At 40.0% G+C, this 26,729-nt stretch overlaps 1 protein-coding gene across 1 annotated transcript in view; it reads left to right on the top strand.

Moving 5' to 3' along the window:
* LOC139740781 (endonuclease V-like) overlaps positions 1-26,729 on the top strand; it is a 73,665-nt gene that overhangs the window by 40,237 nt on the left and 6,699 nt on the right. The window contains exon 8 of the mRNA XM_071651355.1: positions 10,102-10,230. Within this exon, the coding sequence (XP_071507456.1) occupies positions 10,102-10,230 (129 nt within the window). The remainder of the gene's footprint in view (positions 1-10,101; positions 10,231-26,729) is intronic.

Genomic DNA, 26,729 nt, shown 5'->3' with positions numbered 1-26,729 from the left:
GCGGTGTTCAGATCACGTGCAAGAACATGCTGTCACGTTGTTCACTATTGCATGAATGCACATGCCTTCAAATGGTTTCCTTATTTCTCGCCATGCCACAGATGCTAGCCCGATTGAGACATCACCTCGCTTTCAAAAACGTTTGACCTATACCTATCTGTCTTAGCAGTAGTGTTTTTTTTCTTTATTTTTTAGTGGACACTTAATGATCCCCAAGGTCTTCCATGATTTTTCGTAGATTTTTTCCCCAGCGAATGCTATGGTCGGCATAGCCTTTTGTCAAGGCGTTCTCGCTGTATGATTGCTATATCGGGGAGCGAAGCGATCCAAGCCGCACGAGCGCGACAACGCGAGCTGAGCTCACTTCGGTCGCCCCATTCGCTCACCACCATACAGCGAGATGGCCTTGGAAAAAGGCTATGGTCGGCATGGTCTCTATCACATTTTGGTGTGAGTCAAAGCAGTCTTCCAGTGGTTTCTGAGGAAACCGAGCTCTCAATGGATACTCGACGATCTTTCAACGAGCGCCTAATGGTCTTACCAATAATTCAATGATCTCACAGCAATCTGTCAGCAAACTCGAATTATCTTGGTGAATTTCAGCCCCAGTTAGGCAGATATCAATAGGAGATCTTTGAAAGACCTTGTAGTTGCAAACCGACAGGAACTACTCGAGATTTGGCCGCGATTTATATCAGACACTTCGTTGCAGCTCAAACAAGACTAGTTTACAAAGGCAAGTGGGTGAATAAGCTTGCGAGTGGTTCAGCATTGGCGGTTCTGTACCGTCACAAGCTAGCCTCGAGTTCATTCGTCAAATATATTCGTTGGAATGCAAAAAGAAATGAGCCACATGGCATTGTCAAAAAGCTAGCTTTTGCACAAATGCCAGGTGGGCATATTGACATGTGGAATTTCGTTGTCCTCAAACCTATATGCCCTTGCCTCTAATGCCTTCCAGTTACTATGTGGCCTTTAAAGTATATGATACATGGTGGAAAGGTATAGCAGTCATCTTTAGATGAGTATACATACCTCAGCTGTGCAACTGTCAAAGAAAGATAAGAATTTTGAGAAGATGTTGAAGCCGTGTCATGGGGGCACTATGGTACAGTGGATAGGACTCTGGGCTTTGAAACGGAATTCCCGAGTTCGAGTCCGCCCAAGTGCTTACGTCCGTGGACAAGATGCAATGACTCATGGACGATATTACCCCTCTCGACCCCAAGTGTAAAAGATGGGTACCTGGCAATTAATGTTGCGGTAATGGCAGAGCCCTGTGGAAAAACAATGCTAGTATTGAAGAGGCTATCAAGTAATATGCCATCGGAAAATAAGGCCATATCATTCTACAAGTTAAATGAAAGTATAATATATAGCATTACCAGATTAATTGTCAATAACAGCATGACTTTTGATATTAAATGAAAGAGAAGGACGCCTCCAGCACGTGAATAAAAAGAACAGCGCAGTTACTGCTCACCGCCAACCAAGGAAGATGAATGATACGTTGATCTCAAATATTTCGAGAAAAATATCCAGAAATTTATGGTACTAATAATGATGATGCTAATGATTTTATGTAATAATAACGTCGATAAATAATAATAATAATAATGGTGATTGTTCATCATCGCATCCTCGTCGTAATTATCGAGTACACTGTGAAAACATCGGTGTTAGATTTGACACCACGGGTGTTAAATCTAACACCGATCAAACTTCAATAGAGGACCACACCCACAGGTGTTAAAAATGCACTGTGATGGTGTTGAAAAGTGTTCACCTGACACTTCGTGGTGTTAATTTGACACTGTACCTGGTGTTATTTTGACACTGTACTGGTGTTAATTAAAAAATGACACCACATGGTGTTGATTTGATATTTGCTGGTGTTAATATCAATGGTTTAACACCCGTCCAGCTTCAATAAGGGACCACACCAGCTGGTGTTACTTTGGTGTAAATTTATTTTCACATTTTTTCAAAAATCTAGTATTTTAATGTAAAATTCTTGATCGTCTTGTTTAAATTAAAAATCAACAAGAAGTGCAGATACTAAGAAACTCTTCAAAAAATAGTTTAAAATTTGGAAATGACACCCGTAGGTGTTAATTTAACACCATAAATGAGCACCGAAAAATTTAACACCAGCTCGGTGTTCACTATTTAACACCGGACTTTTTGCAGTGTAGGCAAGGGACTAACGTAAAATCCGCAACATCACCCAAATAGATCGCATGGCCTAATTCTGTGAGATTACTGTCATAAAAGAAAACAAAGTTATACGTTGTCTCGTGTATTGTACTTGTACAGTTCTTGGAAGATGCTGCCCTGTGCAGCTGACGTTCTGACTATGTTTCTGTTATTTTTCGCTTTGTGGTAATGTATATACCATGATTACCCAATGCAGCTTCAATAGATGACCAGTCGTTTTTATGTATGTGTGAGGGTGTGTGTGTGTGTGTGTGTGTGTGTGTGTCTTTATTTGTGTGTATGTGTGTGTGTGTGTGCATGATATTTTCTGTCCTTCAGAAAATGGGAGAATGAGAGTTAAAAGCCGACTTTTGTTCTTTGCAACAGGTAGCTTTGTCAATGTGCATTAACGTGTTATATCTAATTTCGTCTCACATCTCGAAGATTTGGTAAAACGCTCGAGAAGTCCTCAACTCTCATTATAATACACCTTCACATCATTATTTTCATCGCGGATCGCCTCCTTAGTATATGCTCAGCATCCACTGAAGCAGACGCGCTGGATGCGAGCTACTTCTACACGAACAGAGAGTTGAAAGATGCAAGCCTTGATATGCGTGGATCATTGCTGAATATGAGACATCGGCGAAGGTTAATGCCTCAGTAGACAGCGTAATAATACCGTCTGTATATACTCGACAGCTGATTTCAGAACTTTAAAAAGATACTATGTGGCCAAGAAGCCGGAAGGTAGCTAGCCCAACACCGTGGTATATGACTCAAACTGCGCCCCTCCCCTGTGACTAACAATAGAACTTCCAACACATCCAAGCCTGTCGCTGTTTTTTGTCGTTCTTTATTTCAATGTAGAGCAGCTTTTGATTACTGGGAAAATATGAAAATATTCTAGATTCATATTTTAAGTGTTGATTTCGACCATTAGGAAGATTGTCATCAGTATGAATTGTCTGTCTGCTGGGGAAAACGTGTCATCTCCTCCACAAAGTTGCGTCTTTGTGATGTGACGTTTGATTGCACAGTGTGGAAGGGCACGGTCTATCAACCATTTTCAATTTTAGTCTTACGGACTTTTGTTTTTACTATGGTGTATTCCCTTTTTTTACGGTGATTTATTTATTCTTCCTCAGAGATGCAAATGTATAAGTGATCAGACATTATATTACCTCGCCAGAGCCTACTGCCAACCACTATGCTCTTGCGATATTATTTAGTGTATCAGGGTTTGTCATCCCAAATAAGGAGATAAATCTATGACTTGTTCTCTTCGGAATATCATGATTTTTGATCCTGTGCATCAGAATGATGTTTGGTCTGTAGGAGTTGGCAGCAAAATGCGTGTTGATATCAAATGGTTGACATCTTATTCCTTTCACAGTGTTGTACTGTCCTAAGCTGTCCACGGTAGAAAAGGAAGACATTCGTATTAGTACAGTTGGAGCTCGATTATCTGGCCATCGATTATGCGGATTCTCTTTTATCCGGACCTCGATCGGCTTACATTTTAAAAAAAAAAATGTTTTCATGTATTTTCAGTGCCAAATCTCACTCAAAACAAACACATGTTCAACCATTAACGTGCAAATACACGACGGGTCATATTCCAATCATCGCAGCGGACTGTAACTTTTAAGTCACTTCATGAGACGATGTCAATGACTAGTGCCGCGCTTGTCACTGGCACTGAGTGTACAGTGTAGTGGTTACAATACAATGCAGCGGCAGTATTCAACGAGTCGCAATATTGATCTCTTTGTCGGTCAATATCTATCAAACAAACAATACATGAAGGGATATTTTACTTGTATTTCGTTTTATTTCTGTATCAGTTTCCGAAGGGTAAAACATGACAATGCCATGCAGATAATCATACGATTAGTGAATGAGTGATAACATGTGTATACCCCTAGCATGATATGCTATAGAAGTGCTGTATTTGAGCATATCTCTCGAATCCGGCCAACTCGATTATCCGGACGCCCGCCGGTCCCGACGTGGCCGGACAATCGAGGTCCTACTGTATGTATCTTTCTGTCTCTTCCTCTCTGTTTTACTCTCACCTCAAGATTAACCCTTTCCTTTCCGAGGGATGATAATTTGCTCACACACTGATGTTGACCAGTGCATGACTGCATGCCGTGTATGTTCGGTCCTGGGGGCGTTTCATCAACGAGTTCGTCGGAGTTTTCACCGACAAATTTGCTATCAGCCAATCAGACGCAAGGATTTACACTGACAACTGTTAAAAGCTAATGAAATCCTTGGTCTGATTGGCTGATAGCAAATTCGTCGGTGAAAACTCCGACGAACTCGTTGATGAAACGCCCCCCTGATGTTGCCAGTGGGTTGTACTCGCTTCCCATTGCTGCAAAATCTTCCAGTACCGTCTGCCGCGTAATTTTGGAATGACATTTCATTGGCTTGCTCTTACACCGACAGATGTTACGCAGTTGTTATGTAACCACTTCTGACAACTGCCTCAGTTGTTCTGTTGTTGTTTAATGTGTGTGTGTGTGTTTGTGTGTGTGTGCTTATATGTGTTTGTTCCATGCCTTCATGTATCATTTAAAAGGCTTTTTTATGATCGAAGTATTCATGTATCACTGCGAGTTGTCCGCGCCTTGCATCCATCAATCAAAAGGCTCCAATAGAGTGCATTCTCGCAGTATTTCTACTGGCGTTTAGTCGCATACTTCCGCAGATAATATTTGTGGCCGTTCACTCTTCTTGATGATGCGGTAAATAACACAGAGTCATTGCTCACATGCATGTAAATGTTATCATTTGACTTGCCTTTCGTAAATACATACTCGCATGCCTGTCTTTTAACATCTTGCGAACTACAAAACATGCCGGATGTTCGTCGATGGAAGTCATTCAATATTCGCTTTATCCCTCCCCGCCCAACGCACAAGAAGAACTTGAATTTAACAAAACTCTTCAGCTATCGAAACCTTGAGAGAGCGGCGTACTTATCTCTAGGGCAGTGTCATACACAAACAAGAACCAGTCTCCATGCGCCTCATCTCACGTACAGAACACAACAATGATGTGAGACAATGGGCTTGCGGGAGAAACAGTAACACAGTAATTTTGAGCAGAAAATAATAATACGAAGCCTGTGTCACTATTTGCCTGGTCGGCTATGTGACATGTTGATGGGATCCCAAGACGTCTCCATGAATTTGAATTCTTGGAAACACTGATATTATTTTGTCTTTGTTGCAATATTCTAGAAAATATTCGCGTCGTTGTCAAAATGTAGCTCGAAAGCGTGTGGCGTTATAAGCAGCCCCTGAGAATGAACAAAAAAAAATTGTCAAATAAATGAAATGAAACCAAGAATGACAACCCAGTGAAAAGTGAAGAGCACAACGTCGAAATTGAGAAAATATAAGGTCAGGTCCTATAAGGCCTTTTTAAGCTGACAAAAATGGCTTTCTGAAATATTAAAGGGATGGTATCGTACTGGTGGAGATGAGAATTGTGCTTTTAACTTTTTGCAAGATATCAAGAAAACACGGACCATGCCATTATAAGAGGAATTCTAAGCTTACTTGATGAAAATCGGTTTTGGAATGGCTGAGACATCCAAAAACAAAGTAAAACAAAGCAATCGTAATATTATAGGTGGGTCCCACCTTTTATTAGGATCGCTCTGTTTTGGATATCTCCGCCATTTCAAAATCAATTTTCATCAAATCCTCTTGGGAAGGTTTCTCATCATCTCACCCCAAAAATGCTAGAAACCTGAAATTAGGTCTCAACCAAAACTATACGATCCCTTTAAAAAATGAAAACGATGTGAAATGAAGGGATATCGTTTTACTCTAGCAAGCTTGAGTCACACACTTATCGCAAGATAATGAAATAGTGATTGATTTAAACTGTAAGTACCCCTTGAATGGTATTTGATAGAGTAGGCGTAATCAAGTAGATAGCAAGTAATTCGTTTTTGCGGTTCCTGTATGTGTTCGTCTGTGGAGGTTGGAAGTGGTTAGAATGGTGAAGAGACTCACAGTCTAGAATATCCTTGCGCTTCTCTGGACGGCCATGGATGAAAAAAAAAAATATATAGAGAGAGAGAGAAAGAGTCTCAAGTACGCCATGGATCCAACGAGAAGTTTTTATGCCTCCGCAACGAAGTGGCCGGAGGCATTATGTTTTCGGGTCGTCCGTCCGTCCGTCCGTCCGTCCGTCCGTCCGTCCGTACGTCCGTACGTCCGTCCGTCCCGTTTTGTTTTTGTCGATATCTCAAGAACCGTGTGATGGTTTTACATCAAACTTGGTATGAGGGTATATCCTTGGGGGATAATACTTTGTGTGGATTTTAGGGTCACAGGGTCAAAGGTCAAAGGTCACAGGTTATTTTGTGAAAAAAAGATTTGAAATTTCATGTTTTTCTCCATATCTCGCAAATGGTTCAAGGTATCTTCATGGAACATAGTATATATGCTTGTACCGATGGGTGGTGATTATCTAGGGAAGTTGGGGGTCATGAGTCAAAGGTCAGGGGGTCAAAGGTCAAGGTCAACTCCTCAAAATATCACTACTTTCCTTAAAATGCAATGTGCCGGAAGGTTTTTTCTTTTAAAACTTGATGTATGGCATGTATTAGACGTAATAGACGTATTACCAGATAAAAAGTCTTGTGGAAGTGATAATTTACCATTGTTTTTGTTGAAACCTATTTCTAAATATATTGCGAATCCTTTGACCCAAATGTTCAATCTGTCCATTCGAACAGGGAAGGTGCCAATGAAACTGAAATGTTCCAGAATTACACCCGTTTTGAAGAGTGGTAAAAAGACTGATATGAATAACTATAGACCGATATCTATATTACCTCTTTGCGCTAAGATACTAGAGAAAATTGTGTACAATCAAGTTCATGTTTATTTGAAAGCTGCTGATATTATCAATGTAAACCAGTCTGGTTTTCGTTCTCTACACTCCACTCAGACCACCCTCCTAAAAGTAACAGAAGACTGGTTAAGTTCTATGGACACAGGGAAACTCGTTGGCATGGTTACTATTGACCTGCGAAAAGCGTTTGATACAGTCGATCACTCTGTACTTCTTGACAAACTGCGCTTGATTGGTATGGGTCCTCTCGCCTGTGAATGGTTTGGGGATTATTTGAGTGGTCGCTTTCAGTACACTGAAGTCAATGCAGTTAGATCCCAGCCTTTGAATGTAAGGTGTGGCGTCCCACAGGGGTCCAATCTCGGTCCTCTTTTGTTTATGATCTACATTAACGACCTACCCAATTGTTTGCAGCATTCATCTGTTGCGTTGTACGCAGATGACACATGTATTTATTTTTCTGGAGAAAGAATCAGTCAGATTGAAGCCAAACTTAATACCGATTTGGAATATGTATCTAAATGGCTGAAGTGTAATCATTAGATTTAGTTCTAAATTCCAATAAATGTGAAGCTATGATAATTGGTTCACATAAGCGAGTTAAAAAGCAACATATCAATATAGTAATTAACAATACAACCATTAAACAAGTTTCTTGTTGTAAATATCTTGGCGTTTATGTTGACCAATCACTTGACTGGAATGAACATATTGATTATTTGTGTAAAAGTACAGTGAAAAATTTGTACTTGTTGAAACGAATTCGGTCTTTTATTTCTGATGATATAGCCCTTTTGTTTTATAAATCAATTATTCAAAGTAAATTAGATTACTGTGATGTTGTGTGGAGGAATATAAAGAAATCTCATATTCAAAGACTCCAAATTCTTCAAAATAGATCACTGCGTGCAGTATTGAACGTACAAGCTAGGTTCCCCACTGATTTATTATACACAGCACTCCCCATCGATAAACTGGATAAGAGGCGACATAAACATACTCTACAAATTATGTATAAAATTGCACACAAGTTTTGTCCGAAATATTTGCTTGATATGTTTCAACTTAAAGTTTTCAGCTATAACGTAAGGAAGTCATCGTTAAATTTTGTGTTACCTTTGATTAAGACTTGTTTCAAACATAAAAGTTTGACATATTCTGGATCAATGCATTGGAATAAGTTACCATTGGAATTGAAACAAAAACCAACGTTTGTAAGCTTTAAAAACGCACTTGACCGAAACTGTTAATTGACAACTTTTTCAGTTTCCCCCTTTGTATGTGCTTCTATCTTCCTATCTCTCCTCTCTCTTTCTCTCTCTCTCTCTCTGTGTTTCTCTTTCTGTCTGTCTCCCTCATTCTCTCTCTCTCCTGAACTCATTTCATTTTAAACTACGGCGATCATTTGTATAATTGTACATGGTTATCTTTGATTGATCATGTTTGTTTCTGTCGAAATGTGTGCCGCAGTTTCATCAACATGTTATTGTGTTTTTTTTTTTCTATATGTTTTTTTTCGGTTTTTAAGTATGAGTTTTGTTTTTGTTTGTTTGGTTTCTTTGATCATTTCTGTATAAAATGTATATCTATGTTGTATTTTTTATCCGCACGGACCTGCGGAAGAACAGCCTACGGGCTGAAGTATGTGCCGTGCATAAATAAATGAATGAAATGAAATGAAAAATTACAAGGGAGACAGGTACAAGGTCAAGTGAAAGTGCTAAATTGCACTTTTTCCTCCATATCTCGAAAGTAACTCAAGGTATCATCATGAAACTTACATATTTATGCATGTTCAACCTAACAGTGATTCTCTTTGGAACTGTGAGGTCAAAGGTCAAAGGCCAGGTTTAGATAATGCGCATGCTATTTTCCCATTTGATACTGAAATTATACTTTTTCTCAATACCTTGAAAATTACTCAATGCATAAACTTATAAAAGGGTCAAAAGTCAAGTAAAAATCATCAGTTCCCCAAATACCTGCACTCTGACATTTTAATCATTCATCCAATTGAACCTAGTTCTAGGAAAGTGAACATTCAGCACATTTGTGTCAAACCTGTCATTTTAATATTTTGCCAATTGTGTGAAACTGTCATCACACATTGTCAAGACATTGTACTATAGACCTATCAGGAGAACCATGCATTATGGCGGAGGCATATCAGTAGCCGTAGCGATATATCTAGTTTATTACAAAATTTTCGGTCTGCCTCAGACCTTCGTCAGTGTAAAGACAATGATAGACCTTCTTCTTTGATAGACCTTCAATGATAGACCTTCTCTTTCTTCTTATAATTACAACATTCGAAGTCCAACACGTGGAAAGTTCCAAAACGTATATAATATATATATATATATATATATATATATATATATATATATATATATATATATATGTGTGTGTGTGTGTGTGTGTGTGTGTGTTTGTGTGTGTGTATGTGTTTTCTAAATACATTGGCCTTTGACCGTTACTTTCGACACTTCATTATAATCCCTAGTGATTTCGTATTTGTTTTTACGCTTCCTACAGTGTACATGCCTAGATGAAGTTTAGCCTGAAAATATCATTATAGCCAAAGATCAGTGACCGTTTACCTGTTTGACTTGGGACTTTTGCTCCAAAACACTTAAAAGCATATCTATACACATCATGTAGCATATATACCGAGGCCAGGAACCAAGAAAATCTACAGGGCAGTTTTGAAGACAAGTCCCGAGCATACTCGGGCAAGTGTCTATGGGAAATGCGTGTTGTATCAAAATCAGTCTGTCCTTAACGGGTTAAATCGCGGTATAGGTGGTGTTGGGCAACTTACGGGCAACTCGAAAACAGCACTGTTGGCAATTCACCTGTCGTGCATTATTTGACTTTGTAAAAGAAAAGGGATTCCATTTTTAATCAACATCTGCCGTGTACTTCATGTGCTGATAAAGATAAAAGAGAAGAGTGACGGAATGTGTTTTGATGCTTACATTAATCATCGTTTTTATCCCTTTTTGTCCCTAATTGATACAGGCCGTGAGAAGCTGTAGCAAGTCCTCCAATCCAATATTCGTGTCGGTGGGTCATCGTATCTCACTGGACACAGCGGTGTCTCTCGTCCAGGCCTGCTGCCTGCATCGAGTACCAGAGCCTGTTAGACAGGTAGGTCCTGTATGGTAGGAGTATAACTGCCACTTGGTATAAGTTAAAAACACGTCATATTGGCTCTTTTTGTATTCAAGGATAGGAAAATATGCTTTTGAGAGTAAAAAGTTATAAGTTTTTCCCGAAATATTAATTGATAAATCCGATTTTCCTTTTTTTTCCCAATCAAAATCACGGTAGAGTTTTTTTTTTTTTTTCGGGTGGGGTTTGGGGGTTGGGGGGGGGGGGGGGGGGGGGGGGGGTGGGGGTGGGGGTTTCCTTCGGAATACAAGGTGTATGTCCTTTATTCCGGAGCAGTATGTTTTTCTTTGTTTGAAAATGCTGGCTGCCATAAGAGCTATCAACTGTTGCACAGAAAAAAAAAAACCTTGTAAAATAAACAAGCAAATGTACAACAAGTTATTTCCGACCCATGTAAATGCTGGGTCATGTTAAAGAATAATTTTTAATGTAGCTCTAACAAGGTATAATGCTTTCGGCTAGCCGATACAGAGCCAATTTCAGCGATGCATTGTTGAATTAAGTGGTCGGCAGAAAACGATCATGTAGTGGAAGCGATATAGTAACAAACCAGTTCGCAATCAGCAATGATGAAAATGACCCCGAATTTAAACCATCGAAACGAAGGAGTAATTGTAAAGCTAAATATCACCCACTGTCGTAATACAACTTGCTTTTATTCTATATAACGAGCTCACGTGAATGTTTAAAAAATGTTTTTTGACTGCAGCGTAAAGAAACAGTTCAGACACCGTCCATGACATTGATTATTACAGCTCTATGTATCGTGCGTTTAGTTCTTTCGGATGACCTTTATCTACTAATGCACAAAATGTAACTTCGAACTGGCTTATTAATATTATAGTTCCCTTTTTTATTTTTTTGATTTGTACTTTTTTACGCAAGGATGTTCATACATTGAGAGCTTGGGATGTCTTTTTTTTGTGTACTTATTTGTTGTATTTATAGCATTTTCCTGTCGGGAAGCTGTAAAAATCTCATGTATTCTGTGTGAAAATACTCCTACCGCAACCCTTATCCAAATTTCAAAATGCAGTGTAAACACAGATCATTTGTCGTATTAAGCTTTAAATGCTCCTACAACGCAGTCAATTGTGACCGTGCATCACAAAACGAACAAAAAGTCGCACCAATTGATTTTACATGAGGACTCAAAAAAGGTCAAATGGATCAACCTAAAATCAACCTTGGGTTTTTCATATTTTCTGAAAGAGCTGTCCTTCTTCTACACTATTCTTTAGTTTGAGATCATAACATGAATGGGAAAGTGTGTTTTCAGCAGTTTCTCTACAACCCTTTTTCTGGGGGAGAGTAGAATGATCAGGTATGTCTTGGAGGCCCCTTTCAATTTCTTAAAATCCTTTTCACACTCTTCACTTTCAAGTCAATAACTTGTGAAAGGATAAAGCTACTGCTTTGAAAGTTAGCATTAATCATGAACATAATGTGTTGATAGAACATGCTCAATTTCAGCTTAATCTGATAATCCCTTCGTTGTGGTTGCTCCGATGGTTTACATCCTGTGTTTTGTCCCTTTCACCGCACAGCTAGCACGGCTTGGTAAGGATTAAGTACTTGAATAGACCCTGTACTTCAGAGCCTCTTTTCTCAGTTCCCACTTTTTCCAGAGTGTGTGCTTTCTTTCCAGTATTTAGATAGGATAGGGGAGTCCATTTGAATTAAATTATACATCATTTTAAAGCTTACAGTCTGCTCTTTCAGAATCTGTCCCTAACTAAAACTTAATGGCTGGCGACTTTTTGTTGGTTTTGTGGTACAGGGTCACAATTAGTTTTCCCCTATACTTCTCTCAACGGCACCACGGTGATTGCTTCCGTTCGTCATCTGCGATTTGATATCTAACAATGCGATCCACCAGTTTTAGTTATAATTATTTCATGATACAACGTGACATTCGAGTGTAATCGATCGTCTGCTATTTCAGTCCGTTTTGCGGGGATGGTGTGTTCTAGTTTGTGACATGCTGTTTAAAACCTGACAACTTTGGGTGTCGATCACTTGCTTTTAAAGTGCGCTGGCCGTTCGCTGGTATGAAAAAAGACTTGTAGTTATCAAAAATTTAGTCGGAGTCATTTTACAGGATTAATTTTCACCAAGAAGAAAATTACTCATAATCAAAGATAGTATACACGTCTGCAGCACAAGTTCATTTCGATGTAGAACGACCGAACTCTGGAATTTCCAAATCATAATAGGTTGCCGTTTAAACGAGAATGTGTAATCATTGTATCATTTAAGAGTTATCGGCCATTTGAAAATCGGTTGAAAATCATAACTATGCCATTACCTGAGCTGCAAACTATTGCTTTGCCTTGATATTTAAAAAGTTATCTAACATGTCTACAAAACGTTGTGTAAAAACGTTATCCATTATTTCAACCAAGTGGTTACATGAATAGAGTCCAACTAAGTTGCCGTCTACGTATGATTTTGGCAAAATATGTATGACGAGTGAAAAGGAAATGTTTGCCTGAGGAAGTAATTTGCAGAACTGCCAAATATCCCTGATTTGCCGGAGGCCCTCTGAAAAATCATCCACCCTTTTTTTTTTAAAGTCCTTTCAAATGTGCACGTATGTCTCCTTGAATTTGGAATGACTATTGCTGATTGAGATGTAGGTAACAACCACGCATTTCCCTGGGAGTTCTTTTAAAATTATTTTCTAATTGTGATGTATATGCATTACATGGTGATCGTCAAAAGAGTCTTACGCTGTATTGTAGCTCGAACTGCTTTCCACTTGCCAGGTTACTTGTTACATAAAACTTTTGAGCTGAGAAAAATTCTTGTAAAAAATGAAACTCAGGTATGATTCTGCAATAAATTTTAGCACAAGAAAACAAAAACAAGATCTGTTAAAAAGTAACCTGATTTTTCTCAGGTAACACGTTTTATGCAACAGGCTCCCAGAAAAAAGTTTCTCATTTACTAATACCCGATAAGAGAGCATGATGCCGTTAATTTACTATGTGTTACTGCAAACCACCATCAGTGCCGCCACTAGGACGTAATGTCACTGTCACCACCACGCCAACCACTGCCACTATCATCATCATCATCATTATTATTTTTCTCTCCTCCTCCTCCTCCTCCTCGTTCTTCATCATCATCATCATCATTATCGTCATCATCATCGTTATCATTAATGTCATCATCAGCTATACTCAATGCAACGTCTTTATTCCCCTTGTTTTAGGGTTTTTTCTTTTTTAATATTTCTAGTCTTACGATCATTCTTTTCTTCCCTTCTTCCTCTCCATTAAATTCTCCTCCTTCATCGTCGTCATCATTATCATCATCATCATCATCATCATCATTTTCTTCTCCTTCTTCATCACCATTGTCATCATCACCTATACTAAATGCAACGTCTTTTTCCTTGTTTTATGGTTCTCTTCAGTTTTCTTTCACTGTTTCTAGTCTTACGATCACTCTTTCTTCTTCCTCTCCATTTATTTCTCCTTCTTCCTCATCGTAGTGGTCGTCGTCCTCTCCTCCTCCTCCTTCTTTTTCTGACGTGTCATCTACATCTTCTCAGTATCATCACGGTCTACACCCCTCAGGGTTTGGCACATTAATGTCTGGTTGATCTACTTAATACGATTCGCTGACTATCTATTACGCGGTAATCCACACGGGGTCGGTAATCATCCACCCATTTTCTGGAAAAGTGTGTGAAACAGACCACTTCACCTAGATTTTTTTCTTTCCTTTCTACCAAGCTTCTCGTGGGACTTAAATTGAGATTGTTTACGAGTGTGTGTCTTGACGCCCCACACGTAACACACCGAATGTCTCGTTTATTTATGTCCCTCCCCATCCGAGGGACAGAATGTCCTGCCTCCGTAGGGAGGCCCTACCCTACATGCATGATATCACGCAAAGTTGAGTTAGCTGACACGCTGCCAAAATTGTCCCCTCGACGCCATCTTGTCTTTGTTTGTTTGTTTGTGTATATTTTGACAGGAGGATGTTCTATTCGGCAGATCATTTGACAGGAAGTAGCATTTGTGATATTCATAACTCATCGTCCAACGCTATTGTTGTCTTTTTCTCATTCAGGAGGCCATTAAGAAAGCCAGTTATTCAGAATAAATCATGAACATCGCACAGCTAATCATAAAGCATGCAACATGAATGCACCTTCGGGGAGACAAAGACGCAGAAGAAGGAGATGAAGAAGAAAAAAGGGGTGAAGAAAACTTTGCACATTTTTAAAACATATACATAAAAAACTTACAAAGTTTCCTTGATACACAGTGTTTTACAACAAATTGACATCAAGGGGTTGGTGATCGTTCCACAATGGCTGTGTTTCAAGCCTTGCTCTTCATGCGTCAGAGTGCATGGTGTGGATCCTCAGGGTTGAACGAAAAGTGGGATGGGGGGGGGGAGGAAGCATGATGCACTTCCGATATCACAGTTACATTATTAAATGGTTACCATGCCGACATCACTTACCAATATTCAAAGAATGTCATCAAATAAACTGAAATTCAACCCTCGGTTTGTGGCGTACTTCTCACAGATCAGGGCGCAATGTCGATTAAGAGAATAAAGCTTTTTCTTTTTAAGAATGGGGAGATGTTGCCATGGTAACGAGTAATGCGGAGAAGCATGCAGGTGAGGGGAAGAATTCAAAGTAGGAACTCCCAAAGTAGATTAAAGGTCAGACGTATTCAGGTGCCATCATTATAGACCTAGTTACGCCTTGGGACTCTTGCATTCTCGCCTCTCTTTAAATGTTGACACTAGTTTACAATGTCTCACCCGTGTGCATTTATTTTGCGATGGCATTTCAGAGACCATCTCCCTCACCTTCCGGTGCAGGAATGCTCCGATTTCTCCCAACTCCACCGTCCGCCTGCGGATGCCCGTGGGGGTACAGCCCCTTCTCACCATGCTCCAGTGCAACTATTACATGATTTGCATTCTATTTGTTCAACGCGCTATACATCTACCTTTATTGGTTATTCTGTGGCCTCGATCCCTGCCAACATTTCGCCCCTTCCCCCACCCACCTCATTAAAAACAACGAAAAGAAAAATGGGTTACAGCTCACTCCCCTCCCAGCCTCCCATCTACATAATTGTCTGCGGGACGGGCAGCTATCTAGATCTAATTTTGCGAGCTTTAAGCCGTTCGTTTCCATCGTCAAACTGTTTCGCCGTGCAACGGCACTAGCATTTTAACACTGTGGTGTTTAGAGGGTTAGCTGAGGAGCTCTGGAAAAGACCATGATCAAACATAGACGACGATGATAAGTCTCCGATGCCTCTCTACGGAACTGGGGCATGTGAAGACGGAAAGTGGGTGAAACTTCTCGTGTGAACCTAATCGAGACAAACTTTGTGTTTGAACGGCGCCTTTCGCCCATTTCACCCTTTATCTTTTATTTCAGTCGGAGCCTTCTCGTTTTGTTTTCAGGGGAGTGTTTTTCTTTGTGGTTATTTTAATTTCTTTGCAGAAATATCCACACGGTGTTAGGCGTGTACGTAATTTTACGATGCCGTGCATACTAGTACTTGTATGTCATAAACTGGTATTGTCAATGTGAATGCGTTTCTGCCTGTGTGAAAGTTGTTTGGTTTTAGCTGTCCACGGCAGAAAAACCTGGTCCCGCTAGTAAACTTCTCTTTTTTTTATGACTCCGCCACGAAGCATTGTATTTTCGGGTTGTCCGTCTGTCCATCGGTCCGTCTGTCCGTATTCGATTTTGTGGACAGTGTAACCTAAGCACCGTTTTAGGTATCCGAATGAAACCTGGCATGTGCATGTAAGAGTGGACGCAGCTGTGTACATCAACTTTTGGGTGCACACACTTAAAGTCAGAGTCCAAAAGTCAAGGTCAAATTCCGAAGATATCGCAACATTTCCCTACATCTCTCTTTAATGTAGCAAGGTATCTTCATTAAACTTAGTGTATACATGTATTACCAGGTACTGATTCATTGGGGAGGTTTTTGGCCATGGGGTCAAAGTTAAAAGGTCAACTGAGAATGCTAAAATCTTACCTTTTTCTCTGTTTCTCGGAAATGGCTCAAATTATCTTCACGAAACCAAGTACATATGCATGTACCGCCTAAAACGGATTTTCTTTAGAAGTTTCGTGTCATGGGGTCAAAGGTCAAAGTCAAAGGTTAGGTGAAAATGATAAAATTATGTTTAATGTTGATTGACACTATTTTCTCCATGATTTTCCTTGAAAATTACTCAGTGCATACACTTGAAATTAAACTAGGTGTATAGGCCTACATACGTTACTGCACGCTAGTTTTGGAAGGTCAAAGGTGAAGTGATGATGTTAAACGGTCACTATCTTCCCCATAATTTATAATTTTGAAAATAGCTCAAAGAATTGACGCGAAATTTGGACATTACCAGCCAGTGATTATTTGAAGAAAGATGTACGCCGTAGGGTCACAGGGCAAGGGTCAAAGGCCAAGTGAAAATGCTCAAATTCTCAAATCCTTGCTCTCTGTAACAATCAGCTATCCAAATGAAATCTGATTCAAGGAATGTATAACACATTTGAAGTTGTACCTTTTTTTCGACCAGTCATGTGAAACTGTTGTCTCACACTGTCAACATATACTACAGACCTTTTGACATGGCGAGTGCATACAAGTCGCCATGGCGGCATTTCTCGTGTGTAATGTAACATAGGATCTAGAATTCGGGAGGAATACAACACCCAGGTTTTTCCCTGATACTTTTGAATCGCAGAACACACACACACACACACACAACACACTCACAAACAAACAAATACTCACACGAAACCGTTGTATGTTGGCTGAAGATAAATGGCCACGATGTGACCTTAATAAGTATTGCGTTATCCTCTCGCAGGCAGCAGCGTTACTGGCGCTTGGTTAAATGCTGCTCATAACTGTCAGAAATATTTAGGGGAAATCTCGCCGAAGGCCGAGCGGGGACCGCAGGGAAGAGAGGGACAATTCCGCCCTATATTATACAGGCGGAGACAATAAAGATCTTTGCCCCGATTCCGTTGAACGCACCCAGCTTTTGAGACCTGAGTTTTTTTCGCATGAAATTCGGCACCCTTTCCTAAATCACACCGCAACTTCACTGATCAAAACAGGTAGGGGGGGGGGGGGGGGGAGGTAGAAAGAAAGGAGAAGCTGATTTCTCCCCCTATATCCTGGTTTATCCCGCAATCCTCTGATCCCCCTCTTTGGTCGAGCGAGGCTCGGAGTCGGGAGCGTTTATAAATAATACCCTTGGAGTCATGAACGCAGATGCATTGTGGGTAAACACCTCCTCTTTCATCAATATTTTTCCTCATTTCATTTCATTTTTCATTTCAATTTATTTTCATATTTCTCACATATCACAACAAAGTATATAAATACGAAAATTATACAAAACATAAATTAGATGAAACCTCATCGGAATGTACAAAAGTTTGTCTTGGTATAAACACAATGTCTGTATACATGCGAGTTGAACTGTGGTCATGATGCGAAAAATGTGATGGGGCCTGCGTAAAAGCAAGCTTGTACAGCCGCAGGTCCCATGATAAATCAGATTTGGGGAAGTTTGAAATACAGATATTTTTAGACCATACTATTACTGGGGGAACCGATTAACACAACAACAACCTCAAAAATCCGATCAAATAAGTGTTAAGAAAGGCCACTTATTGTTGCAACAATATTATAACCTACTACAAGTAAGGACAATTGGGAGAACAACGACTGAGATTGTAAAGATTCAAGTGGGTGTGAACTTAGGTATAGATAATGGCGTAATAGTATGACATAAATACATAAGTAGAACGTGGGATAATAATGAAATTTGTTTTAAATGTAAACAATACACAGTAGGGCAATAGAGCTCAGGAGTCCACATTCCAGCAGGGGTCCTAAACCATGCAGGCCGTGTGACCATGATAACCGACAGCTGCCACGCGCGAGAATTTCGATAATCGAGTGGAACAATAAGTGCTTGAAGAGCGCAACAGGCAGACTGATCAAAAATAGTGTTCATGGTTAGGATCCCGCCGGACTAGTAAGGGATAGACAAGGGAGGCAAGTAAGGAGCAACAAGTACTATACACTATGCATGCCGTAGCTGCTCAGAAGATATTGCTTCAATTTTTTAATAATAATTGTTTTGGATATAAAGTCCAAATTTTATTGTCCGAGAATGGAAATTCTTTTTGCCCAATTGATCGTGGGCCCGGCAGCCACTGAGCAGCGCCAGATCGACGTTGCTCTAACCTTTTCAATTGTTGAACGGCAAACAAGGTAGCAGCAACTCCCATCTTTTAACGTCTTTTGGTATGACGCGGCCGGGGTTTGAACCCACGACCTCCCGATTGTGAGGGCAGCCGCTCTACTCACTGAGCCAACACATCGGTCATGAGTTTGAATGAGGTTAAAGTGGTGCTTCTTATAAGTTCCGTAGGGAGATCATTCCAATACTCTAAGTCCAGTGAACATGATGTTTTTTTTTTTTTTTTTCGCGAAAATTGTTCGGGTACGTGGAAGGTGGTAAGCATAACGTTGCCGGGTTGGATAATCGTGAACAGTATGATTTCTTGTAAACATTTGGGAAAATACATCTGGTAATTGGCCAGTTGAGAATTGATACATAAACAGGCCAACGTTGTAATAAAATAACTCAGGAATTTTCAAAATTTTGTTACTCACAAAAAGTTCATTGGTGTGGGATAAGTATCCAGTGTGATTTACAATTCTAATAGTGCGTTTTTGCACAATAAATAACGAATCGATAAGGTTTTTAGAAGCATTCCCCCACACAAGAATCCCATAATAATAGGGAGATATCAAAGTTGAATATATACTTTGTAGAATATTACATGGAAAATAATAGCCAAGTTTGTTAAGAACCTCTGTACTTCTAGCAGTGATTCTACTTACATAATTAACATGGGTTCTCCAAGATAAATCACTATCGATATAAAGACCCCAAAAAATTGTACTATTGACCTGTGACAGATCACTTTTGTTTATCTTGACATAGATGGGTAACACAGTTGGCGAATTACTAAACAACATATAAGGAGTTTTATCAATGTTTAAGGACAATTTGTTTGCAAAAATCCAAGATTGAACAGATACAAGTTCTTCATTTATTATGTTTATAAGCGCATCAGGATTTTGATGAGAAAAGAACAAATTTGTATCATCTGCAAAACAAACGAAGGAAAGAATCTTAGAGGAGTTCTGGATATCGTTAATATATAGAATAAAGAGAAGTGGGCCTATCAAGGAACCCTGTGGAACACCACAAGAAATCACTTTTGGTTGGGAGTCGTGACCGTGCGATACTTACAAATTGTTTTTTATTTGTTAAATAATCAGTGAACCATTCTAGCGCCCTTCCCCGAATTCCGTAATGATTAACATATAAAGTAAAATATCATGATCTATTGTATCAAACGCCTTTGAGAAGTCAAGAAAAACACCATCAGTATGAGAAACATCATCTATAACATGAGCTATCTTATCAATAAACTTGAGTAATGCGTGAGTTGTACTTATCGATTGATTGTGTAAATATATATATATATATATATATATATGTGTAAATGTATATTATATATATATATATATATATATATATATATATATATATTGTTTTTTTAAGATTCAAGGCCTTTACCAAAACTGGAGGAGACAAGGCTATGAAAATTACGTAGTTCTTTTGTTCTTTCTTTGTGATTTCGTCAAAGGTTGCACGTTTTATTCCGGTATCCGTTTGAGTAAGAGCGTTTTTCTCTTTAATAATGACAAGATTTTGTTTGGAAAACGCGTGGAAATTGTTTAGCCTGTGGATTACATTATTTTTTTTTTTTTTTGGGGGGGGGTGGGGAAAGTCGAATGTTATATCCAGGGGCAAATTGGAATTTAGTAATTAGGTTATTAACTTTAACATTATAATTACTTTTGTGCAGTGTATATTTAATGTAGGCACAGGCACATGACCAGAATGTATTGAAAGAATGTCTAGGCCTTCTCATCTTATCCCTATTATTTCGCTCTTCATAATTCGTTTGTTTTACTGTTTAACTGAGCATAACAACCCTCAGTGGGAATGAGTCGCCTTTGATGTATGGTCTTCATTAAACACCCATGTCACGGATATTCGGTCACTTCGACTCGTCAATTATTTAGACTGTCAGGCAAATTTCTCTTTAAATGGCGCCACCAATTGGTTTCAACGTTGTTCAGCAGTGAGCAGCACGCTACATAAAATTTATACGTCTTTCACACATTGCGCTGCATAAGGCCCTAATGATCAACAGTATCTTGTTGTTGTTGTTGTTGCTAGTTTTGTCGTTATGGTTGCTAATTATTGTTTGATACATATCCGCAACACAGGAAGTATGGTTGGGTTCGCTGAAGTCAGTGTACACAGCTGGTATGCGCTTGCAAACTTTGTGCAGGGTGAACTACATCGGCACTCTGTGTGTGTGTGTGTGTGTGTGTGTGTGTGTGTGTGTGTGTGTCTCCGGTGTCTCAGTGTTGCCGGAGGCATTATGTTTTCGGGTTGTCCGTCCGTCGTTCGGTGCATCTTTCCGTCCCTTATCAATTTTCTGGATAGTGTAACTTAAAGTCCATTTGAGATGTATCCTAATTAAACTTGGCTTGTGAATGTTTGAGTGAACGAAGCTGTGCCTAAATCAATTTTTAGTGCGCATACTCAATGTCAAATTCAGAAAAATTCCATATTTCGCCCATACCTACATTGCCTGAAGACATTTTCTTGAAACTAACGTTGTGTACATGTATTACCAGATAAAGATTCTCTAGGGAAAGTTTTTGTTCGTAGTGTCAAAGGTCAAAGGTCGAGTGACAATGCTAAAATTTTACTTTCGTCTCCGTATCTCGGAAATAGCTCAAGGTATCTTCATGAAACTTCAATACATATGCATACTGCCTGACAATAATTCTCTTGGGAATTGTAAGGTCATGGGATCAGAGGTCAGGGGTCAGAGGTGAATTGTTAGATATCAATGTCGACAAAGAATACATGGGTGGTTTCACTGGTAATGTTAACTTCGACTAAGGCTCATTACCAATGCATGTAAAATGTCACTTTTATTGATGTTAAGAACACGGGGCATCCTTACGCCAGTAAAAGAGTACATTTTTCAGTTGAAAGAGAGACCAGCATTTGCGAACGTGGTTTTTCATCTAATCCATCACGCGGTTAGAGTTGATCCACACCTTGGATTTTTTTCTCTCTCTGTTTATTGACGTAAAAATTACAAAATTGGTTTGAACATGTCCTGGCTTTGGTCTCGACCGATTTTTATCATGAGTAGGTTTCTCTACTCCCCCCCCCCCCTTTCGTTGTTTAGCAAACTCCCAGTAACTTGTGCTACAATAAATTGAACATGATAACGGCGAGCAATGCACAGGGATATTGGTTGCTATTTGCTGTATTATTTCTGTCAGAGTTGGGACGGGACTCGATTTAACTTGCTATCAATGCTCCGTGATAGAATTCGAATTGTCCTTGTTTGAACCGAGCAGGTTACAGTCCACAAATATGTAGAAAAAAAACAAAAACAAAAACAGAGACATACCGTGGGCGAAAGGCTGTTTCTGAAAGCATTGTAAATCTCGTATGCCTGTATCGCTTTATGCCGTTCCTTTGGCGGTACGTTCTTTGTTTGTATGTGCCAATATGTATTTTTATATATAGGCCCTAGTAAAACCAGCCGAAAAGTAGCATCCAGGAAGAAATCCGGGGACTTGTGTCTATGTGGGTGTGATAAAGTATATGTGTGTATATGTGTGTTTGTTTGTCTGTGTTTGTCTGTCTGCTTCTGTGCATGCTAAACGATTGGACGTGTTCTATGTGCATGCCTTCGTAAACACATTCATTTTGTGTATGTATTCGTCTGTTTAGGACCTTACCTGCATATGTGTTGTGTAAAATGATCTGCGTGTTTACGTTTGTCCAATCCAACGGAATTCAGAGTGCAAAGAGGATCCTCGTTACATCCTCTGGGACAGGTAATGTGTTATCAATGTGGGTAAGGATGGAGGTACATCAGCCCAAGTCCCCCGCGATGCCCGCCTGGTTCATCCGGCGATCTCGATCTCCACGGAATGGTGACGACCGATTTCTGTGACATTGTATCTGTTTGTCAGTTGAGAGAAGACTTATAAAAGAGCCCCGGGGACGGGAAATATCCCCGAGGGTAAAGGTTTGGGAAGAGGATATTTGGTGAAGAGGTGAACGGGTGAGGGAGGATGGGGATGGTGTGCATGTATTGTGGTTGAAGAGCGAGCTATTAGGTGTCGCGCGGAAAATAGGACATGAAAAGAGAAACCTTGGTGAAGAGGTGGGTGCATGATGGAAGATTGGAGATGGAGGGGTAGGGAGAAAAGGTGATCAAGAAGGAGATCGTGTACAGGGTAAGCCTGGTAAAAATGGGCACTATGGGGTAGGGGATAAGACTCCTGACTCTCAATTAGAGGTCCCGAGTTCTAACCCAGGCCAGTACTTAATATACGTCCTTGGACAAGGTGCAAGATGTTTTTATTACCCACTGTGTTCCATTCGACCCGGGCGTATACATGTTTACCTGGCAACGCTACGGTGATGATAATGGCAAGGCCCTCTGGTAAAACAGTATCAACTCTGAAGAGGCTACCCTGGATAAAAGAAAATGATGTTATTATCATGTTTAAAAGAAGGTGGGGAATGGAGGTCGAGGTTGGAGATGGAGGGTAGGGAGAGAAGGAGGAAGGGAAGGACTTAAAGAAATAAAACTTGATGAAGATGTTTAAAGATGAAGGAAGGAGATGGGACTGGAGGATAGAGGAAAAGGAAGGATGGGGTTTGGGAGAGATCAGTAGAAGAGGGGGGATTGTGGAGAGTAAACTTTACGAAGGGGTGTTGGAATGGACGATGGGGGAGATGGAGGTGGGGGTAGGGTAAAAGAAAGAATGAGGTTTGGGAGAGAAGGAGGGAGGGGAAGACACTGTAACGAAGGGGTGCTGAAATGGAGGATAGGGGAGATTGATTTGAAGGGTAGGGTAAAAGGTGGGAGGTTGCTAGGGAGGGAGGAGAGAAAGTTAAGTGAAGGGGAAAGACGTGGGCGGGGGGGGGGGTGGGGTGGGGGAGGAAATACAATGTAATGAACGAGGGGGCGGGCTGCCGGGTCCTCTCCGCACCACCATATCAGATGCGCTCCACCGTGGTAATACCATGGGGGTGTTTCATAAAGCTGTTCGTAAAGTTACGAACGACTTAAGAAAGACTGGTGATCAGTTCTTGTGCTGAATTATTGAAATTCTGATAAGTGTAGCACATGAGAACTGATCGCCAGTCGTTCTTAGGTTGTTCGTAACTTTACCCCTGGTCTTAACGTAATATTGGCACGTTCAGAGGGAACATGTCTTTGATTTCATCGTAGAATTATAGCACTTAAATACGCTTCATATACGATTTACAGTCAGTATCTTCGAAAGACTCGAAAGAACCCTGTACCATCGCGCCTTGTAATGTTATTCGACCAAGCCCATGATGTTATGAACGCACACCGTATGAGCTGCAAGAACATCAGGTATAGTGATAGATAAGAGTTCTGTGAGATGAAGACACTGGGGGTGTCAGTAGCGATCTCATGGAGGGGTCTCCCCGTCCTTTCCGCATCTGTTGCCCTGGCAACGCAAATCTCGTTCCACGGACAAACAGTTTCCCATCACGTCGACACGGCTAACGATAAGTCATACACTCTATGTCAGATTTGTTTCACGGTTGTTTGGTTTGACGCTGCGTGTTTTGCGCGAGTAGATATGATTGTATCCCTCCACGGCGGAAAGAAAAACAACAACAGAAGCGCTAAAAAGGAATGTCTTCCATGGAAATGAAGATAAGAGAAGGGGAAAATCACTGGGTAATTTCACTGAGCCTTCAGATGAACAAGGTTGCTCTCACAGCAGTATATATATATATATATATATATATATATATATATATATATATATTATATACTTATATATCTAATTATATTTATTTATCTATATATATACGTACAGTATATATAATGAATAGCACTTATATAACGCTTAATACTGACGTTTCTAAACGCATTAATACAGACAAAATATTGTGTACATAATACGATACAACAACAAAAATTCGGATTGAGTAGACAAACATAGTAGGCGAGAAGGCGGGGGGGGGGGGATGGGGAGCGAGACAAGATGACGATTTGAGAAAGAAGTAAAATGGAAAGGGGGATAACAGGCACAAATGTGTAGTTGTCGATCCCCGGGAGTGAGTGGTTGCAGGGAATTAGGGGGGATGGAGGGGTGGAATGTGATTCGAGATAAAGGTAGTTATCGGAAGGATGGAAAGGGAAACTCATTCATGCATTACAATATAAGAAAGTGCACTCACCAAGTCGGAGACATGTGTGATGGTGAATTCGTTGGGGTCAAGGTAGCTATAAGTTTTTGTAAGAGCGAGAGAAAGGAGGACTATAGGAGACTTGGTTTATAGCATAGTGCGTCGTCAACACTTTGCGGTATACTTACACATAACACTCTCCAATACTACCACGTTATTACCCCCGTCACTTAAAGCCAGCCTAATGGCAGATTATTTCCACAACACCGAGGGTGGAAAATCAAGAGAGAGAGAGAGAGGAAAACTTCCATGGAGATCTGACGGTTTACAGTTACACGGGCTTCAATTAAGGATGAGGTTTCAAACTTTTGCAAAAGTGAGCTGGAGGAGAAATGAATTGACATATAGGCAGCTGATAGGTAAGAGTTAAGAGAGGAGAGTAATATCAACAGGGTCCTTTCCCGTCTCTCTTGTATCCGGAAGAGATGTATCATCGGACATCATCCTTGTCCTGTGAAGTTTTCGTCTATTTCCCTCTCCGTTTCGCCAAAGTGTCTGTGACTGTTTTGGTGTGATAGTTTCTGCTATTGCGTCATCGAGAAGGAAATGAAATAAAAGCAAGAGTGAGGAAGTCTTTTGAAAACGAAGTGACAGGAAAGCAAACGGAGATTTAAAAAAAAAAACAAATAGAACAGACGGCAAAAGACTGTAGGAGAAAGAAAAGAACGTATAGATTGAAAGTGTCATAAAATTTGTGATGGCGTCGTAAAAAAAATAATACACATGAAGATACAAATAAGGTGGTGACGAAAACATCAAAAAAAAACTTTATCTCATGCGTTTGGGGACAAAAAATGGTTTGAGTTTTAGTGAAGGGGGAATAGAGAAGTTTGAAGAGAAGAGATCTCTCACTATATAGAGAGTATTGAAAGTATAATAGCAAAGACGGACCATCAGCGTGTGAAGTGGTAGAACGAGCCAGACGATGAGTAGAGGCTACCGCCATTCCTTTCCACTCGAACTTCACAACCCGAAACTCATACCCTAGAAACGCTCCCCCCCCCCGAATTCCCTAGACAACCTTACATCCTTTCGTGGAAAGGAGGGAAAGCGCAGAAGAAGAAAAATTACGATCGCACGGTGAGAATCTATTTCGTGACGGTACCATAAATTTTCTATCCAGTTTGGACTTATTCCTCAACCACGTCATTAATCAACCATTATTTACCTTCTTTCAAAACTTTTCAAATTGTGTCATGAAATGCGCAAACTGCCTACTGGTACTTGTGCATTTGTGGAAGAATAATGTTGCGAGCCAAGTTCATGAACCATCTAAACAGATTCAAGTCTTTATGTCGCCCTTATGTCACCTTACACAAGATCTTGAACTGCATCAATGTTAAAATGCAGGTGTCGTTTTCCATATGTACAAACCTTTTACAAGCTATCCATTTAATGTGTGTTTTTACATATATGATAATGTATATTTACAAACATGAATGCCCGAATATCTGATCATCTATAATAGACAGATACAGACACACTTATATACGCACATTAATGTATTCGTGCATGTTACTATATATTTATCTATCAATTATATATAAATATATATATATATATATATATATATATATATATATACTGTATGTTATCAATATCTTATAAATGTGGGATTTAAGTGATTACAGAACCGCCTATTAAAAGAAAAGGATAATCCGTACGAACGTAAGGGGAATGGCGTCACCTGCAGCAGAGCCTAGTGTCCTTCGAACCTGCTGAACTGACCTCATTTCTCAGCCGCCAGCAGCTGATTGCAGCTGGTCGTGATTTTCCCCTTGATCGAGAATGGTCACTTTGAAATAGGCAGCTTGGAGAAGGAAAAGGTTAATGCGAGGGAAGGGGGGAGGGAATTTTGCGTAGCGAGTCAGCCTATCATTCTTGCGCTGATAGGGCAAATTTGAGCTCTCCAGTTTTTTTGAGGTATCATTGTCGACTTTTATTTACATTTCCTGCCTTCCATAAGTGGGAAGCTTCAAGTTCCCTCCGGCAAACTGTTTTAAAGGAGAAGATGATTCTGAAACGACAAG

The sequence above is a fragment of the Diadema antillarum genome, unplaced genomic scaffold (genome assembly GCF_040938485.1).
Source record: "Diadema antillarum isolate AM-2024a unplaced genomic scaffold, OU_Dant_1.0 seq00000881_RagTag, whole genome shotgun sequence".
NCBI classification, from domain to species: domain Eukaryota; kingdom Metazoa; phylum Echinodermata; class Echinoidea; order Diadematoida; family Diadematidae; genus Diadema; species Diadema antillarum.
Note: the sequence above shows the minus strand (reverse complement) of the source record. Positions and strands in the feature narration are given on the sequence as shown.